At 58.5% G+C, this 18,689-nt stretch overlaps 1 protein-coding gene across 1 annotated transcript in view; it reads left to right on the top strand.

Moving 5' to 3' along the window:
- Ryr1 (ryanodine receptor 1) overlaps positions 1–18,689 on the top strand; it is a 109,492-nt gene that overhangs the window by 58,442 nt on the left and 32,361 nt on the right. The window contains exons 64-84 of the mRNA XM_055594688.1: positions 1,489–1,570; positions 2,039–2,169; positions 3,087–3,419; positions 3,506–3,746; positions 4,983–5,070; positions 5,181–5,273; positions 5,867–5,881; positions 7,045–7,215; positions 8,453–8,512; positions 8,821–8,958; positions 9,219–9,331; positions 9,418–9,514; positions 10,062–10,168; positions 12,847–12,898; positions 13,007–13,078; positions 14,067–14,166; positions 14,463–14,542; positions 14,647–14,723; positions 15,584–15,657; positions 16,321–16,338; positions 17,286–17,366. Of these exons, the coding sequence (XP_055450663.1) occupies positions 1,489–1,570; positions 2,039–2,169; positions 3,087–3,419; positions 3,506–3,746; positions 4,983–5,070; positions 5,181–5,273; positions 5,867–5,881; positions 7,045–7,215; positions 8,453–8,512; positions 8,821–8,958; positions 9,219–9,331; positions 9,418–9,514; positions 10,062–10,168; positions 12,847–12,898; positions 13,007–13,078; positions 14,067–14,166; positions 14,463–14,542; positions 14,647–14,723; positions 15,584–15,657; positions 16,321–16,338; positions 17,286–17,366 (2,223 nt within the window). The remainder of the gene's footprint in view (positions 1–1,488; positions 1,571–2,038; positions 2,170–3,086; positions 3,420–3,505; positions 3,747–4,982; positions 5,071–5,180; positions 5,274–5,866; positions 5,882–7,044; positions 7,216–8,452; positions 8,513–8,820; positions 8,959–9,218; positions 9,332–9,417; positions 9,515–10,061; positions 10,169–12,846; positions 12,899–13,006; positions 13,079–14,066; positions 14,167–14,462; positions 14,543–14,646; positions 14,724–15,583; positions 15,658–16,320; positions 16,339–17,285; positions 17,367–18,689) is intronic.

Raw genomic sequence — 18,689 nt, 5'->3', positions numbered from 1 at the left:
CCTGCCTAGAATCCCCCAGTGAGGGGCTGGGGTGTGGCTCAGTGGTAGAGCCCCTGCCTAGAATCCCCCAGTGAGGGGCTGGGGTGTGGCTCAGGGGTAGAGCCCCTGCCTAGAGTGCCCCAGTGAGGGGCTGGAGAGTGACTGAGCCATAGAGCACCTGCCTGGCATACACAAGGCTCTGGGTTCCATCTGCAGCACCACACATAAAGTAGATTCAGCTGCTTGTACCAGATACAGTGGCTCCAAATCAGTGTAACTGGAACAGGCTGGAAGTTTCTTTCTCTCAAATGTAGCACTCCCCAAAGTAGACCATGAAGTCCTAAGGTCAGAAGCTCAAGTTCCTCCATCTCCTTGCCCTGACTTCTCTGAAATGTTCCCTTTCTCTCATGCTGCAAAGCGCCTCCCCTGGCATCCTCTTCCAGGAAGCAGAAGAGGCAAAAAGCAATGAGGAGCTGCCGCAACTCCCATGAGGAATGGTCTAGAAGCAGCCTTGTTAGTTAGACTTTCTCACTGGGCTGTCTGCGCAGGCCTTGAATCCCCAGCACTGGAGAGGCAGAGGCAGGCGGATCTCTGAGCTCGAGGCCAGCCTGGTCTGTAGAGCTAGTTCAGGACAGCTGGGATAATTCAGATTTGGCTCCATTACTTTGGGGGCGTCACGGCAGGAGGAGCAGATAGCAAGTGGCTGACCTGTGGGAGCCAGGAATCACAGACACTGAGACAGAGAGGCGGCGGCCAAGATCTACCTCCAGATGACCTTCCCCAAAGGATCCGCTTCCTCCAACCAGGCCCACCTTCCATAGTCTTCCTCCCCTTCAAAATCTGACCCAGGCAGACCACAATAGTTCCATTTCTGAATGTCACTACCACCCTTGGACCCAGCCTGCAACATGTGATCTCTGTGGGGACCCTTTACATCCCGACCGTAGAAGGCCCTGGTGCTTCTAACAAGCAAACAAACAGATAAACAAAAAGTGGGCGTGTCCTGCAGGGATCCCACGGCTTTAGGCTATGGCCTATCGTATCGCATGCCTGAACTCACCCTTGATTTGAAATTAGAATCTTTTCTAATTTGGGGTGTTTTAAAACATTTGTTTAGTGTGTGTGCGTGTGTGTGCGTGCGTGCGCGTGTATGTGGTGTAAATTGTCAGTACGGTGCACGTGTGGAGGTCAAGGACGAGCTGAGGGAGTTAGCTCCCTCCCTCCACCATGTGGTAGGGCACTTGTCTGGCATCTGTGCGGCTCTGGGTCCATCCCCAGCATCACAAAACAGAACCAGTGACAGACAGAGACATCATTTGATCCTGGAGGGTGTTACGACGACCCCACCTTACATTTCGGGCTCCCCGGGGACCAAGGAGAGCTGCTCGTGGCCGAGCCACGAAGCATAGATGGCCTCTGGCTTCCTCACCCACCAGCCGTGTGGTGACGGGTGGCGAGGGCAGGCGGGCCTGGCAGGCACAACCTGGCCCTCACTCTCCGCCTTCACAGTGGATGACGTCCAAGTTTCTTGCTACCGAACGCTGTGCAGCATCTACTCCCTGGGGACCACTAGGAACCCCTACGTGGAAAAGTAAGAAAACGGGACGTAAAATTGAGCTTGGGTAGGCTCTCTGAGGCTGTGGGGGGAGCATGGGAATTGGGGTGAGGGTGCAAAGCCGGACGCGTGAAGATCTTGAGCCTGCCACTATCCGAGGGAGGCTGGAGTTCGTGCCAGGAGCCACGAGAGGGCGGGCGCAGACGTAGAGGGCGGGGGAAGCAGAGGCTCGCTGGCTGAGGACTGGGAAGCAAGCCTGACCTGGCAGGAGACGCAGGGAAGGAAGGAGCAGCAGCATGCAGGGACCACTGGAGAGGACCGGCTCGGTCTCGGTCTGCGCTCCTCTCCGTCTGCGCTCGGGTCTTAGCCAGGCACACGGTGAAGGGCGCACAAGGGCTGCGCGTGCAGCTGTGCTCCGGGGAGGACCGGAGGGGCGCCTCTGTGCGGGTGCGGGCTGGGCTCAGGAGTCCGCGGAGGGGAGTGTAACGGCTGCCCTCCTCCCAGGCTGCGGCCCGCCCTCGGGGAGTGCCTGGCCTGCCTAGCCGCGGCCATGCCGGTGGCGTTCCTGGAGCCTGAGCTGAATGAGTACAACGCCTGCTCCGTCTACACCACCAAGTCTCCGAGGGAGCGGGCCAGTGAGTAGTGGGGGCTGGGGCAGCTGTCGAGCCTCGGGAGAGCCATCCGGGGGGGGGGGGGGCGGTGCGGCCCTCCATCTGGGCTGTGAGGGGCTGAGAGCTCTCCGGGAGGGTCCTGTCCAGAGCCAGGGCTTGCGGGGTCCTGGCCATGCCGTAAGGGCCGTCTGGGCCACCCCGCTGAACTAGGGGGTGATGGGTGAGGTCTGGAGCTGTGAGGGCCACTTTGGAGCGGTACTGTGAGGCTTAGGGATCAGGTCCTTCGTAGCATCCTTGAGTCTGAGGGGCCGGTGCTCAGCGTGGGTTTTATTCACAATGTCTGTGGCAAGATGCAGAGGAGAGCAGACGAGCCACAAGCAGACAGCCCGTCTTCTCAGCCCCAGGGGGAGCCGGCTGGGGGTGGCAGAAAACGCCCCGTCAGGAGGCTGTGCTCCCCAGCCGGGCGGGCGTGGTGGCAGTGAGAGGCAGAGGTCAGCCTTCCCTCCTCCGTAAGCTCAAGGCCAGCCTGGGCTACATGAGACTCAGTGTCCCGGTGGGCTGTGGGTCTCAGGGGGAGAAACTGGAGTCTAGAGCTGGGAGGGAAGCTGAGGTGGGATCTGGGTTTCAGGCCACCCTGGGTTCTGTCAAAGGGAAACAAAGACACAGACTCACCAGGGTTCCAAGCCCCTCTGCACCTCGGTGATTCTAGGGCTCAGGGCCTGCCCGAGAGCCTGTCTGGACTGAAAAAAAGGAGTCTTGCTTCAGGAGTTGGTGTATTTCGGAGTGGGGTCAGGTCATTCGAGTGTGCCCTTAGGGACGGCGCAGCTCCTCGTGTGGAGTAGCTGGGGGCCACCGGGTTTCAGCGGGGTGCAGGAGGGTGAGATGGAGAGTCACGGGCGCCCGGTGGGCGTGGGCGCGGCCTGACCTGCCCCGCACCCCAGTCCTGGGGCTCCCCAGCAGCGTGGAGGAAATGTGTCCCGACATCCCGGTGCTCCAGCGGCTCATGGCGGACATCGGGGGGCTGGCCGAGTCCGGGGCGCGCTACACGGAGATGCCGCACGTCATCGAGATCGCCCTGCCCATGCTGTGCAGCTACCTGCCCCGCTGGTGGGAGCGGGGCCCCGAGGCCGCCCCCCCGGGCCCGCCCGCCGGGGCGCCCCCGCCCTGCACGGCGGTCACCTCGGACCACCTCAACTCCCTGCTGGGGAACATCCTCCGGATCATCGTCAACAACCTGGGCATCGACGAGGCGTCCTGGATGAAGCGGCTGGCCGGTGCGGGCCCGGGGAGCGGCGGGCCGGGAGGGGGCGGGGCCCGCGGGGGGGCAGAGGTCAGCGCGAGCAGCCCCGCCCCCCCGCAGTGTTCGCGCAGCCCATCGTGAGCCGCGCCCGGCCCGAGCTCCTGAGCTCGCACTTCATCCCCACCGTCGGGCGGCTGAGGAAGCGCGCGGGGAAGGTGGTGGCCGAGGAGGAGCAGCTGCGCCTGGAGGCCAAGGCGGAGGCCGAGGAGGGCGAGCTGCTGGTGCGCGACGAGTTCTCCGTGCTCTGCCGGGACCTGTACGCGCTCTACCCGCTGCTCATCCGCTACGTGGACAACAACAGGTCAGCGCGGCCCGCCCGGGCACGCCCCGCCGCCCCGGCGGCTGATGAGCTGGGGAGGCGGCCCAGTGGGTCTGGCGGTAGGGCCCGAGTTGGAACCCCAGAACCCGGGCTGGGCTAGGGAGACTTATTTCCCTCCAGCGCTGTCTGCCCGTGTGTAGAGCCGGGCCCCTGGCCTGTGTGGCCAAGGCCGCGGTCAGGTCAGGCCCTCCTCCTTGGAGAGGAGGAATATTGGTGACATCTGGCCTGCCGATAATCCCCCAAGAGCGCAGGCTTTAAGGAGACACACGCACCTGCTAGGTAATAAATCAGGTGCACCATTTGGATCACCTGAACTCCGAGGTAAAGGACTGGAGCCTGCCTTGGGCTCTGTGGCGGATTACTGATGTCCGCCCCAGACCGTGACCGTGCGTGAGCTGTGATCCGTCACTCTTTCATCACTGTTTTTCATTGTTGCTGCTGTTTGCTAGCGTGCAGGCAGAACGCTGTGTAAAGAACAAATAAATCTTCAAAAAGAGAAAAAGAAGAGGAGAAGGTTTGGCATCACACAGCGAAGGCTTCCGCAGCCCATCTCACTCCTGGCTCTGTTTGCAGCAGTTTCTCCCGTTGTCCAGGCTGGCTTGGAACATGCTGTGAGGCCCGGCTGCCCTCGAACTCCTGGCTCAGCCTCCTGAGCTGGGCGTACAGATGTGCTGCCATGCCCAGCTGTATGAAGCTTTATCCTTCCCCCAACGCTGGACGTCACAGCCTTTTCACTATACGCACAGCAATATAGAGCTCGCCTTTTAAAAAGCAGCGATATGCCAGAGAGACGTCTATCCTTTTGCTCACAGCATCAGTTAGCCGCCGTTCACAGTGCTTAGGAAATTTGAGGAAATTCCACGCTGGGTGTGATGGCATATGTTTCAGGTGGCTAAGGCAGGGGGATTTCGGTGCGTTCCCAGTCCCCCTGAATTCTTTCTGGCCTTTCATGCCAGAACTCAGGAGGCAGGGTCTGTGGGTTTAAGGCAAGCCTGGTCTACATAGTGAGCTCCAGGCTAGCCAGGGCTACCAGCGTGACCCTGGATGAAAAGTCTGAAATGTTAAATTTTCCCTGAGCTGACCAGGTTCCTTTAAATCACTCCATATCCCCCCGCCCCACCCCACCTTCTGAATGTCTCTCGGTTCCCCTGGGCTCTCTCTGGGTGAAGCCCTCCCCGGCATCCCTGTACTCCTTACCCATTCCTTCCTGGACCCCAGGGCACACTGGCTGACAGAGCCCGACCCCAACGCCGAGGAGCTGTTCAGGATGGTGGGAGAGATCTTCATTTACTGGTCCAAGTCCCACGTGAGTTTCCCATCCCTGTGTGAGCCCCACCCAAGCCCCACATCCTCAAGCTACCACTCTCCTCTCCTTAAGCCCCAGGGTCTGAGCCCCATGCTGCTCCCCCCACCCAGAACTTTAAGCGTGAGGAACAGAACTTCGTGGTCCAGAATGAGATCAACAACATGTCCTTTCTGACTGCTGACAATAAAAGTAAAATGGCCAAGGCGAGTGCTTAGCAGAGCTGAGGGCAGGAGCGGGAGGGGGGGGGGGGGGGCACCCTCCAGGACCGCCCCCTCAACCCTCTGGACCCAGCCACCCTTCGCATTCCCTTTAGCTCTTAGAGTCCACTCCTTCCCTTCCCCACCCCTACCCCTCCTGATACTTCTTCCCTCCTTCCTCACCCTCCTTTTCCTGTTACCTCCTCCTCTTCCTCCTTCCCACCTTCCTTCTCTCCCTCCTCCCTACCCTCCTCCTCTTCCTTTGCCTCCCTATAGTCCTCCTCCCTCACCTCCCCCCTTTCCTCTTCCAGCCCATTCCCCACCTTCTTGCTCATCTCTCTCCTCCGTTTCCTCATTTCCTTCCCCCACATCCCTCTGTCTCCCATTTCTGTCCTTCTCTCCCTGTTACCCACACCCTCCCTTTCTTTTCTCTCCTTTCACAACTGCCCTCTTCGTGGTCGTAAAGAACAGCATCCCCCCAAAGTCACAGTGTGGAAGTGGGGGTGGGGCAGAGCAGCCAGGGCGACCCGGAGGTGGGTGTGGGCTCTCTGTCGGGCTGGGGTAACCCTTCTTGTCTCTGTCGGCCACCGTTGAAGCAGGCGGGAGACGTACAGGTCAGGCCACACCTGGAACCTTCTGCATGGCTTTTGGCTAATACCTCTTCCCACTCAAAGCCCACCCCTCACACCGCCACCCCCGTCCCTGTCCCCACCGTCCCCACCGTTTGTCCTCAGTTCCTGGCCTCCACCCTCCATCCTCCTTGTCTTCTTCCTCCCCAGCCACACACTCCTTCCCCCACTCTTCGCTTTTGACAAGTTGTTGAATTATTTCTTTCTGGTTTTGGTGGTTTTTCTTTTCTTCTTCTTTTTTTCTTTTTGGTGTTGTTACCAAAAAAAAAAAAAAAAAAAAATCAACGATTAGCTTTCCGCCATGCATTGCGGGCTGAGTTCCGGGGGGTGGGGGGGGCGGCTGCATGGTTGGGGCCGTCCTGGCTGTGCACAGACGTATGTCTTGGGCTCTGGAATCCCATAGACGTGGCTAGAACCCAGTGATGGTCGTGGATTGTGTGCCTCTTGCCAGATGTCATCTTTGTGAGCCTGTGGCTTCCAGCCCAACAGGCCCCAGGCCCAGGACTCTTTAAAGCCTCAGAACCGCTGCATGTGGGCCTTGGGCAGTGTCTGGCTCCTGGGCCGTGCTCAGCATTGCCATGGATGGGGCTCTGGCCGCAGCTTGCCACCGGGACTTCTTGTTGGCATGACTGGAGCGGCCCTGCCCAGGGAGGGGACGCCAGAACGTGGCTGTGGGACTCTGGGTGTGGTGACTTGGCTTCCGGATCTTTCCAGATCTCTCTTGCATCTTGTCTCCTCTCGCCCTCTTCTGCCTCAGTCTCTCAGTGTCTGTCTTTCTTCCAACTTATCTTGTGTCTTGGGGCTCTTCATGGGCTGCACATCTTTGTTTTGTCCTTTGGAAATTTGGTTTGGGGAGGCGACGTGGGGCGTGGAGCATGGTAGACACGGGGCTCTGTGAACTTTTTCTAGTGAGGAGCTAGAGCTCGCTGGAGAAAATGGGAAGATTGGCATACAAGGCTCTAGTCAGAAGTGGGGGGATGGGAAGGCTGTGGTCTGGGCTGGGGCAAGAGTGAGCAAGGTTGGGGTGGAAATAGATGTCAGGGAGGGTTGCTGGGTGGGCAGGTCAGCAGCCGGGTGGTGGGACAGGCTGTAGGTTGGGGCTGGGCCAGGCTGGGGCCTTGGGCGCACTGAGCCCTGTGTCCCCACAGTCAGGTGGCTCGGACCAGGAGCGCACCAAGAAGAAGCGCCGGGGAGACCGGTACTCCGTGCAGACCTCCCTGATTGTGGCCACGCTCAAGAAGATGCTGCCCATCGGCCTGAACATGTGTGCCCCCACGGACCAAGACCTCATCGTGCTGGCCAAGGCCCGCTACGCACTGGTGCTTGCCCAGCCCCCCCCCCCGGTGCCCCCGGCCCGCCCCTAGCACCCCACGGCACCCCTAGGAGCCCATCAAGGATCTCAGAATCCTGCTGTAGGCTCCCCCACGGCTCTGCAGAATCCCCAACACTTACCCCTCCAGGACGCTCTGAGCTTGGGCCCAGGGGGCTGAGGACTCCGCCCGAGACACCTCAGGAAAACATTTTCAACCAAATGCAACCAGAGACCCAGGGGACCCCCATAAGCTCTGTAGAACCCACTGGCCATGTTAAAACTGCCGAAACTGGTGATCCTCGCAGATACCTGGAGTCCTTGAACTCCCCATCAAGGTGTCCCCTAAATCTCCTGAGACTCGCTGAACTGCTTGTAACTCCCCGAGTATCCCGACTGAAGGTCTGGGGTCCTAAGAGCGTCCTGCTCACCTCCCTTTGTCTTCAGGCCATGACCCTTCAAAGCCCTGCCTCTCAGAATCACAATGTCCCCTTCTCCAGGACCACCACTCCCAACCTCTGAAGTCTTGAGGATCCCCAAGATCAGTTAACCCAACCCCCAGACCTTATTAAGCTAGCTGGGACCCCAAGAAAGCCCCTTGGGGCCTACGTCTCCCACACGTAGAATGGCAAGAAGATGCTTGTCAGCCTCAGGAACCCCAAGAAGCAGTCTAGGATTCTGCCCCCATCACTCTAAGCACCTGCCATCTTCTACCCCGCCCCCAGGGCCCTGAAGAGACTTGGGTTCTCCCCTCGGGTTGCAGTGACCCCTTTCCAGGGGCTCCAAAGGCCGTTCCTCAATGTCAACTTCCTGGGAGATGCTGAATCCTAAGGATGCTATGGAGCCCCGTGACCCCTAAGGCCCTTCACCCAGCTAGCTCTCCCATTGGCCCTGTGCAGCCGGGACACTTAATTGACCTTCCCACCTTCCTGTAATGCCAATTCCCGTCATAGCCCCTCCCCCACCTTCCCTGAACCTCAAAAGTCCCAATCCTACACAGCACCTGAGAAATCCCTCTTTTGGGCCTTTTGATGGTGTTCGCCGCTCTCTCTCACTCTCACTCACACGCACACGCACACACGGTGAGCCCGTGACTCCCTCTAGACATCTGTCTGTCCACAGCCCACAGTTACGTTCTCATTTTTCCCAGGTCACACCCACAGACATTCCTCATCAAGTCCTGGGTGCCAGGCCTAGAGGGGGAAGGGCAAGGCCTCCAGAGTGACCCAGTGTCCTTGTCTTCCCAGAAAGATACAGATGAGGAGGTCCGTGAATTTCTTCAAAACAACCTTAACCTTCAGGGAAAGGTAAGCCCTTTGCAGGGCAGGGGCGGGGGGAGTGGGGGGAGAGGGATGAAGCACCAGGCATGGAAGAGGGGACATTAAGAAAATCATTTCTGTATTTAGTGTGTCTGGGCATGCACGCAGAAGTCAGGGGCTGGCAGGGCTTCCTTCTCTCTTACCACGTGGGTCCAGGGATTGAACCCAGGTCTTCAGGCCTGGCAGCAAGCACCCTGACCCCGTGACCTGTCGCACACCCACCTAAGCTTGGCGGTGGAGAGAGAGGGGTCAGAGGGCAGGAAGGGCCTTCACGATGCCAGCCTTACCCCCCTCAGGTGGAAGGCTCCCCGTCTCTCCGCTGGCAAATGGCTCTGTACCGCGGCGTCCCGGGCCGGGAGGAGGACGCCGACGACCCCGAGAAAATCGTGCGAAGGGTCCAGGAAGTGTCCGCCGTGCTCTATCACCTGGACCAGGTGGGAGCTTGGGGGCGGCGGCTCTGGAGAGGACTGTGGGCGGGGCGGGGCTGGGGCTTCGCGTGGAAGGAGCGGCGTGTGCATCTGGGGAAAGGGACAAGTGTAACAAGTGTGACAGGACCAGGGTGAGGCCCCCGGAGGTGGAGCCCCCGTGCCCCTGCGGCTGCGCCCTCGGCACCAAGCGCAGCTTCCCGGAGGCTGTGGGGGCCACGGCCGCGATCCGAGACTGTCCCCCTCCACCCCCACCCCCACCCCCGCAGACGGAGCACCCTTACAAGTCCAAGAAAGCGGTGTGGCATAAGCTTCTGTCCAAGCAGCGCCGGCGGGCGGTGGTGGCCTGCTTCCGCATGACGCCCCTGTACAATCTGCCCACGTAAGCCAGCGGGGAACGGGGAAGGAGAGGGATGCGGGGGACGGGAGGAGGGGCGGCTCAGTGGTCTGGAGACCTCTGCCTTGCAGGCACCGAGCTTGTAACATGTTCCTGGAGAGCTACAAGGCCTCCTGGATCCTGACCGAGGACCACAGCTTTGAGGACCGCATGATAGATGACCTATCAGTGAGCTGGGGGCTGCCTGGGGATGCGGGGAGTGCCCGTGGGACTAGGGGACCCTCCTTGGAGAAACCTGTGCCGGGCGGGGCGCGGTGGCTCACACCTGTAATCCCAGAGGCAGGCGGATCGCCGAGAGTTCGAAGCCAGCCTGGTCTACAAAGGGAGTCCAGGACAGCCAGGGCTACACAGAGAAACCCTGTCACAGAGAAACCCTGTCTTAGAAAAACAAAAAAAAGCAAAGAAAGAAGTAAGGAAAGAGGGCTGGAGAGATGGCTCAGAGGTTAAGAGCACTGGCTGCTCTTCCTAAAGGTCCTGAGTTCAATTCCCAGCAACCACATGGTGGCTCACAACCATCTACAGTGAGGTCTGGTGACTTCTTCTGGCGTGCAAACAGGATATTGTATAAATGATAAATAAATAAATCTTTAAAAAAAAAAAAAAGGAAGAAGAGAGAGAGAGAAGACAAAATTCTAGTCCAGCAAGGCTATGATAGTAGACTGACAGGGACCCCCAAAGCACCATTCTCCAGCCCGCACCCCACTCCCCCGCCCAGAAAGCTGGGGAGCAGGAGGAAGAGGAGGAAGAAGTGGAGGAGAAGAAACCGGACCCCCTCCACCAGCTGGTCCTACACTTCAGCCGCACGGCTCTGACTGAAAAGAGGTGAGGTCTCCCCCCACCCCCACCCCCCGCCTCAGAAACGTTCCCCAGGCCCAGAAAGAAAGGAAGAAAGCCTTTAAATTATTCATTTATTTATTGTGTGTGCGTGTGTGTGGACGTGTGCCCACGTGGAGCTCAGAGGGCAGCTTGCAGAAGCCTGGTCCTTCCACCGTGTGTGGGGCCCGGGAATCAAGCTCGGCCTTCCTTGCCTGGAGCTCCTCTGCCCTCTGCACCATCTCACCGCCCAGCCATCCCACCTTTCAGCATCACTGTGAGGACAGGCAGCCGCAGCGCACTGTTTCGAGGGCTGAACGCATCACGAGACCCCCTCCTGTCCGAGGGGTTCACAAAGATACCAGGCAGGCTTAGCGGGAGAACACGTCTCCCTAAACAGTAAGGCGGCACGATAGCAGCATGCTTGCCTGGCAAGCGAGAGGCCCCGGTTCAGCCCCCAGAGCTGAACAGCAGAACAACGGAAATAAGGCTGTTCCACAAAGATGGGGGTGTTAGGGAAGGGGGATCAATATACACGAAAAATTTCTACTAGATTAAAGTAGAGACGTTTCCTGATGAGGATGGAGAGGATGATGGAGAGATGGCTCGGCAGTTCGGGCTCTTTCTGCTCTCGCAGAGGACCCCAGTTCAGTGCCAACATCCACAGATAACTGCAAGCTGCCCTCCATAACTCCAGTTGGGGGTGTCTGGCTCCCTCTTCTGGCCGCTGCAGGAACTGCATGTATATGGTGCACATAATTTAAAATTTAAGATTTAAAAATTAGGCAGGCACAGCCGTGGCCCTCGCCCTTGGTCCCAGCATTTGCGATTAAGATCCCACATTCTGAGGCAAGCAGATCTCTGTGAGTTTGATGCCTGCCTGGTCTACACAGTGAGTTCCAGGGCTACGCAGAGTGACCTTGTCTCAAAAAACATAAAAGTTAAAATCAAGCCAGGCAGGCAGCATTGGGGCACACCTTTAACCCCAGCACTCCGGAGTCGGACGCAGGTGGATCTGTGAGTTCAAGGCCAGCCTGGCCTACAGAGAGAGTTCCAGGACAGCCATGGCTGCACAGAGAAACCCTGTCTTGAATAAACAAAAACAAAAAATTGGAGATTAATGGTGGCATACCCACTCTGAAGTGCTTATTATGGCCAACGCCATAGCAGTCACGTGACTTACTCACTGGCTCATCTGCTTGTAGGCCCCTCTTACCAACTCCTTTCACTCTGAAAACACATGCAGATTTATTTTCCTCACCTAATGTGAAGTCAAGGGGCTGGGCAGGGTGGCAGACTGGGACCCATGCTCTGCCTGACTTTCTAGGCTGTCAGTCTTAGCCTGAGTCTTACGGTCTCTGTTAGTTCCTTCTGTGCCACTGTAAACACCATATTTGGCAGAAGCAACTTAGGAAAGGTTTACTGTTACATAACCTTACCTGTCCATTCACCCATCACGCCTGCTCTGACACAAGCAGGCTGTTGATGCGACCGAGAGCTTTATGACCAGAAGGCTTACTGTATCTACTGTTTGCCAATCCCACCCCACCTCCCCTTTTGACACGAGGTATCTCTCTGTGTAGCCCCATCTGGAACTAGTTCGGTAGACCAGGCTGGCCTGGAACTCACAGAGATAGAGATCCTCCTGCCTCTGCCCCCTTAGCTCTGGAACAAAAGGCATGCGTCTCTACACCCCACCTGATTTTGTTCTCATTGAGACACCATGGCCTCGCTTCTGCCTCCCTCCCGGACGCTGGGTTTGCCAGCCTGGGATGCCACAACTGAATATTGTTACAAGAGATTTGTTCTGGATTATGGCTTCGGTGGATTCCAGTCCACCGTGGCTGGGAAGGCACGGCAGTGTGTGTGTGTGTGTAGCAGAGGCTAATCATATCAGGACCACGTGCCAGACAGGAAGAAGGGGGAGTCCCCCTTCCCACCCCCAGCAAGCCCTTAAACCTTTTTTTCTCCAGTAAAGAAAGCTGTCCCTGATAAGCTCATGCACATAGCTCAAGGCCAAGGTTCTGACATCCACCTATAGCTGCAAGGGATCCAGAGAAGCTGAGTGTCTTGTTTTCCACTTGTGGGAGACTTGTGACTCTGAAGTTAGTCTACGTAGGTTGAATTCCAGTGCAAACTGTTCGGCCTTGGCCAGTCAAGATCTTTGTGACTCAGTTTCCACATCTGTAAAATGTAAGGCTGGCAATATACCTATTCAATAGGACCACTGTGAAGATAAGTTGGTTAGTTCACAAAGAGCACCTGTTGGCTTGCTAAAACAAGAACAACAACAACAAAAAGCTGTTATACAAATGGGAGGCCTCAGCCTAGGCGTGGTGTAGTTCCAGCTCTCAGAAAGATGAGGCAGAAGAGTTGAAGGCCATCCTGGGCTACATCTCCAGAATCTGCCACACAGCAAAACAAAAGGCTGGGGTTGTGGCTCAGCTTGGCCGATTGCTCGTCTGGTCTGAGTGAAGCCCTGTGCAGTCCCCGGAACCCTCAAAACCAGGCATGGTGGCCCACACCTGAAATCCCAAGCCTCAGGAGGTGCAGCCGCCATGATGGGATGCCCAGGGTCCTTCCAGCTACGTCTTGAGTTTGAGGCCCACAGGAGACCTCATCTCAACTAAGAAAAATAAAGTTGGTAAGGGCCACCATGAGGTCCGTCTCTCCGCTTACTTCCTCAGCAAACTGGACGAGGACTACCTGTACATGGCCTACGCCGACATCATGGCAAAGGTGAGCCCTGACTCTGCCCTCTGGGGCGCTCCCCCACAAAGGGAGGGGGCTGGTTGGGGGGGGCAGGGTATGCTTTGTTCACGCTCACCACCCGCTGCTGTTCCTCAGAGCTGCCACCTGGAGGAGGGCGGGGAAAATGGCGAAGAAGGTGAAGAGGAGGAGGTGGAAGTGTCCTTTGAGGTAGGTGGGATGGGGAGGAAGGTTTGGGGGCTCCCGACTCCCGTTCATTCACCACGAGGCCGGAGAGCCGTACCCGGGCACGCAGCAGCAACAGAGCCAGGCCTCGGGCGAAAGACACGGAGACAAACGTGGCTGTGGCCGAAGTTCAGGAGTACGAGTGAAAAGAACCCCGGGTTCGAGGCCAGCCTGGGATGCACAGTGGTGCCTGCTTCCAGAAGAGAGGAAGGAAGCTATTTAGGGGCTAAGAGCTTGCTGCCCTGCCAGAGGCCCGGGGTTCAGTTCCCAGAACCCGCACGGGGTGGCTCACAGCCACCTCCAGGCCCGGGTTTCTTGTGCCCTCTTCTGGTCTCTGCGGGCACTGCGTGCGGTAGGTGTACAGACAGACGTTCAGGAGCACACGCGAAATAAACACTTCTTTAAAAATGTATTTAAAGCCCAGATCCATCATCTGGGCTTAGTGAGCCAGGGTTGTAAGGCCAGCACTTGGAAGGCTGAGGCGGGAGGCTCACCCGAAGTTTCAGGCCAGCCTGGGCTATGCCGTAAAACCTTTGTCAAAACAAACCAGCCCCAAATCAAATCAGGAATTGACCAGCACGGTCCTTTATTTAACTATCTGAAGCAGGTGTGGTGGTGGGGATTACTGAGGTGAGCATTAAGTGACGTTTCAAGATGTCTGAGACAGGAGTGTGGCGTGGATGGGTTTGTGATCCTTCTTGGTGATGAGAGCCCGGGTTCTGCCAGCACTTCCCCGACAGAAGGGGTGCCGGCCTCCCCTAGAGAGTGGTAGACAGGAACACGGGGCTCTTCCCCGGGGCCTGTTCACAGATGGCGTGGACTCTGGGCCGGGTACGGGACACGGACAGGATGTGAGCTCCCTGGGGATGGAGGGATGTCACCTTTGGAGAGTGACAGATGTGGCTGGAGCCGGGGAGACCCCGGCTAGGCTGCTGAGCACCGAAACCTGCCCCCCGCCCCCCCCCCCCGCCAGGAGAAGGAGATGGAGAAGCAAAGGCTCCTGTACCAGCAGTCCCGGCTACACAACCGGGGTGCCGCCGAGATGGTGTTGCAGATGATCAGTGCCTGCAAAGGTGCCCCCCCAAACCCCAGGCATCCCCCTCCCCCGTGAGCACACCGCCCCGGCGCGCCCACCCCCTGCTGACCCTGCATGCCTCTGACCTGCAAACACGCTCTGGCTCTTTGGGATTTTCTGTCACGCCAGCCGACCAGTCTCCCATCCACCCCTCGGTCGCACACACTCCCTGTCTGTGCACAGTTCATCTCCTGCCTCCGTGTCCCTACGGTGGCAGGGTTTTTTGCTTGTTTTTGGTTGGTGGGTGGAGCCCCGAGGCTGAGATTTTGGTTTGTTTGTTTTGCCTCCCCCCAGGAGAGACGGGAGCCATGGTGTCTTCCACCCTGAAGCTGGGTATCTCCATTCTCAATGGAGGTAACGCGGAAGTGCAGCAGGTAACGGACGCACAGGATCTTGGGAAGAGAGTCGAGTGGGTGGGGTGGGGTGGGGTCCCTGAGGGGCCTCCAGCGCCCCCCATCTCCTGCCACTTCCGCTGCAGAAAATGCTGGATTACCTGAAGGACAAGAAGGAAGTGGGCTTCTTTCAGAGCATCCAGGCGCTCATGCAGACGTGCAGGTGGGACCTCTGTCCGTCCAGCTCGCTCTCCTCCCACCGGGCTCCCCTCTTCTCCTGGCCCTCCTGGGCTGGGGAAAGGGACCGAGGCAGAGGAGGGCAGATGCCAGAGCGTTGACTAGGGGGTTGACGTGGAAGGCAGACTGTCAGGAGCTGTGAGAGTGAGTCGCGTTGTGGTCTCGGTGCACACCTTTAATCCCAGCGCTTGGGGGGCAGAGGCAGGGGAATCTCTATGAGCCGAAAGCTGACCTGGTCTACAGAGTGAATTCTAGGACAGCCAGGGCTGCACAGAGAAGCCCTGGAGACAGAGACAGACAGACAGAGAGGGGAGAAGGAAGGAAGGAAAGAATTGAGTTATGGGCTGGTATCGTTCCTTGGTGGCAGAGCCCTGCCCAGGCTGCGCGAGGCCTGGGCTCCTTCTCCAACATGGAGGAGAGGGTAGGAAGATGTGATATGCGCCTGGGGCCCAGCACCCAGAAGGCCGAGGTGAGAGGCCTACAGAGAGCGTAAGGATAACCTGGGGTCCATGAGACCCTGCCTCAAAAAAGGGTGAAGAGAGCAGCAGCACAGGGTCAGACAGGGGAACCGGGAGGTCACTGACAGTCCAAGGAAGGGTCACAGCAGCGCGCCTGGGCTCTCTAACACGACCACAGCGGTGTGACTGCCGTCACTTACCTCTCCCCGCTCCTGCTGTCAGCTGAGTTTTTTCCTGAAGGGTGGAATGGTGTGGCCGAGGACGCAGGGCGGGGCAGGGGCACAGCCCCCGGGTTTGCTTACTCTGACCATCACTGGGGGTCCTCCCCGCTCCCTGGCCGCAGTGGGGGCTGCCAGGCCTTCACCACCCCCACCGTCTCTCCCCTCAGCGTCCTGGACCTCAATGCCTTCGAGAGGCAGAACAAGGCGGAGGGGCTGGGCATGGTGAACGAGGACGGAACTGGTGAGAGCCTCTTCCGGGCGCCCTTCCCCCTGGGGCGTCCCCTTCCTCGGGAGCCCCCTCTCCACCCAGGCCCTGCCTGCCCACAGCCCGCTCCTCCAAGGCACCCTCTTCCCAAGAGTCCCCTCAGGTTCCCCCAGGGTTGTGGTCCCCAGTCCTGAGATCCCGCCCCCCATCCCTCCGGGGTCTCCCCCTCCCGTGGGCCCCACCCCTGGGTGTCCTTCACCCATCGCCACATGGTCCACCCTCCACGTGCCCCAAGTCTCATTCTGGTTGCTGTTCATTAATGTCCCTAATCCGGTTAATCGAGTCTTCCTCTTTGCCGTGTTTTGACGTGTCTAACTTTCCACCCTGACCTCTGACCTCTGCCTCCTGCCTCTCCTGTGTTGGTTCTCTCTCTCTCTCTCTCTCTCTCTCTCTCTCTCTCGGTCTCTCTTTCCCTCCCTCCCTCCCTCCTTCCCTATTTCCCTCTCTCCCCCTCGGCTTTCCCCTCATTCCTCATCCTTGCTAACTCACGCCCTTCTGTCTCTTCATGGCCCTTTCTCTCTATCCTTGCTTCTCTCTGTGTGTCTGTGTCCTTGTCCCTTGTCCCTGTCCTTCTGTCCGTCTCTGTCTCTTTTTCCTCTTTTCTCCTGCTTCCTCCTCCCATCCTGTTGGCTGCCCCAGTCATCAATCGCCAGAACGGTAATTCCCCTGCCATCCATTGCTGTGCTGCGCCCACCCCCACCCCCTTCTAACCCCCGATGCCCCCGGGGCTGAGGATCTGGGACAGTCAGGGTGGTGGCCCCCCCAGGGGACCCCGGAGAAGGTTGAGATCCCCGGGTCCAGAGGCCGGTGACATTACGAATCAGTCATTCATTCAAGCCTCAGTTTGCCCCTGTGTGACCCAGAAGTTAGAAAAGACAGTCAAGGGCCCCTTTCCGCTGGATATTCTTGGGGGCCCAGACCCAGATTCCCAGTCCAGGGTGGGGCGAGCCCTCCGCGCCCCTCCCCTCCCCCCTGCGCGGTGCGTTCCAAACCCAGACGGGTGGGCCTCGGGTCGCTGGAGGCAGCCACTCTGATTGGTGCCGCGCGTGCCCCCCCTGCGCCTGCTCTGATTGGCCCGTTCCCTTCCCTCACAGCCACCACGATTGGCTTCTTTCAGATGTCTATTCTGATTGGACCATGTTGACACACCTCCCCTCCGCTTCTCCTGGGTTGGCTGCTTCTGAGGCTTTGGGGCCAGTTGGTTGGCTTTCAATCCCATCTCCTCCCTGCCCTCCCCGGCTAAGAGCCTCGCGTGCCACCCCCAACCCTTATAACCCATTAACCCCCCGCAGCCCGGAGTGGGGCCCAGGGCTCCTCCGGCCGCGGAGTGTCTGCTGGCTCACTCCTAGGTGTCACAAGTGTGACCTTGGAGGGCCGCTGCTGTAGAAAGACACTTGAGGCCCCTCAGGCCCCCGGCCGCAGACCTCGCTGGCATCTTGGATGCCCGTGGCCCTCACAGTGTCTTTGAAGCGATGCCTGCTGCTCCCAGCACCCCGCACGTTGTTGTGCTTGTGTGTGCCGTGCGCACGGGCTGTGTGCATGTGTGTGCTGTGTCCCGACGCGCCTGACCCCCCCCCGGGCCACGCCCCCTTCCTCCCACCCAGGAGAGAAAGTCATGGCAGACGATGAGTTCACGCAAGATCTGTTCCGCTTCCTGCAGCTGCTCTGCGAGGGACACAACAATGGTGAGGGGGGAGGCAGGGTGGGGAGGGCGACCAGCCCCTGTCCTCCCCGGTGACGGCTTCCCCGGGCATGCAGCCCTCGTCCAGCCTCAGCCGCTCCCTCCGCCTTCCTCTGCCCTCTCACCTTAGTTACAAGGTTAATGTGAGGTCAGCCTGAGCGACACAAGACCCCGTCCCGGAGAAACAGACAAGAGGAACAAGTCTCTGTGGATTCTGACTTTTCTGGAAGCAAACCACTTCACTTTCACTTCCTCTGGCCAGTCCGACTCCCCCTAGGCAGCTGCCAAACTCCAGTTTGGCCAGAAGTCAATTCCCCCAAATGGCCAATTTGTCACAGTCGGTTTTCCCACAGGCGTTTGGCAGCCGTCCCTAAGGGATGGGTTCCGAGTCCACAGAAGGACGGACTGCTTGGTGTTTAGAAACGAATCCATCTGATTTATTCACTTGTTTACCGCATAGAACGTTTTCCCAGGAGACGCGCAGATGCTTTCTAGCAGCAGCGAGAAGCTTCACAAGCGCTGCCTTCGCTGTGCCAACTTAACACAGGCCAGGGTGACGCAGCCGGCTAACTAAACGCGCTGTTGATGATAAACTGGAATTCCTCGCAGCTCAGACAGCTTACACTAGAGGAACAGTTAAGCTGGGCGCGCTGGCAAAGGCCTTCAGTCCCAGGGCTGGGGCGGCCTGGCGGGAGGCAGAGGACGGGTTCAAAGCCGCCCCCTGCACCGTGAAACCGGTCCCCAAACGGAAACAAAGAGCAGCCTGGAGCCTGAACGACCCTCGCTGCAAGGCCACTTCCCATTACAAACGTGTGCTCTGTGCTCGTCACGAGGTTGCGTTCACAGTGCACACGTACCTAGAAAACCACAGACCACCCAGGGGGAAAGTGTGCGGCTGTGTGTGTGTGTGTGTGTGTTTGTGTGGTTGTCTGTCCTCCTGGGTGTGTCCATGAGAGAGAGACTGTCTGTCTCTCCGCCGTCACATGCGTGTGCCTGTCTCTGTGTGTGTGTGTGTGTGTGTGTGTATCTGAGAGTATGCGATGTGTATGACTGTAATTGTGTGGTTGCATGTCTGTCTGTCTGTCTGTGGAGCAGCAACTGGCTTCCGGTTATCACGTTCTGCCCTGTAGCCTTGAAACGGCGTTTCTCACCGAAAAAGAGGTGCCCCCCCCCACACACACACAAACACGCTCATGCGCACGTGTGCACACCTTCATCACTTAGACCGGCTGAAGCAGGGATAGGCCTGTCTCTTTAGCTACACACTGAGTTCAAGGCTGAGGGGGCTACAGGAGGCCCTGTCTCAAAAAAAAAAAAAAAAAAAAAA

This window comes from Psammomys obesus, unplaced genomic scaffold, assembly GCF_907164565.1.
Source record: "Psammomys obesus unplaced genomic scaffold, mPsaObe1.curated_primary_1811, whole genome shotgun sequence".
NCBI classification, from domain to species: domain Eukaryota; kingdom Metazoa; phylum Chordata; class Mammalia; order Rodentia; family Muridae; genus Psammomys; species Psammomys obesus.
The sequence above is the reverse complement of the archived record's forward strand: the minus strand, read 5'-3'. Positions and strand labels throughout refer to the sequence as shown.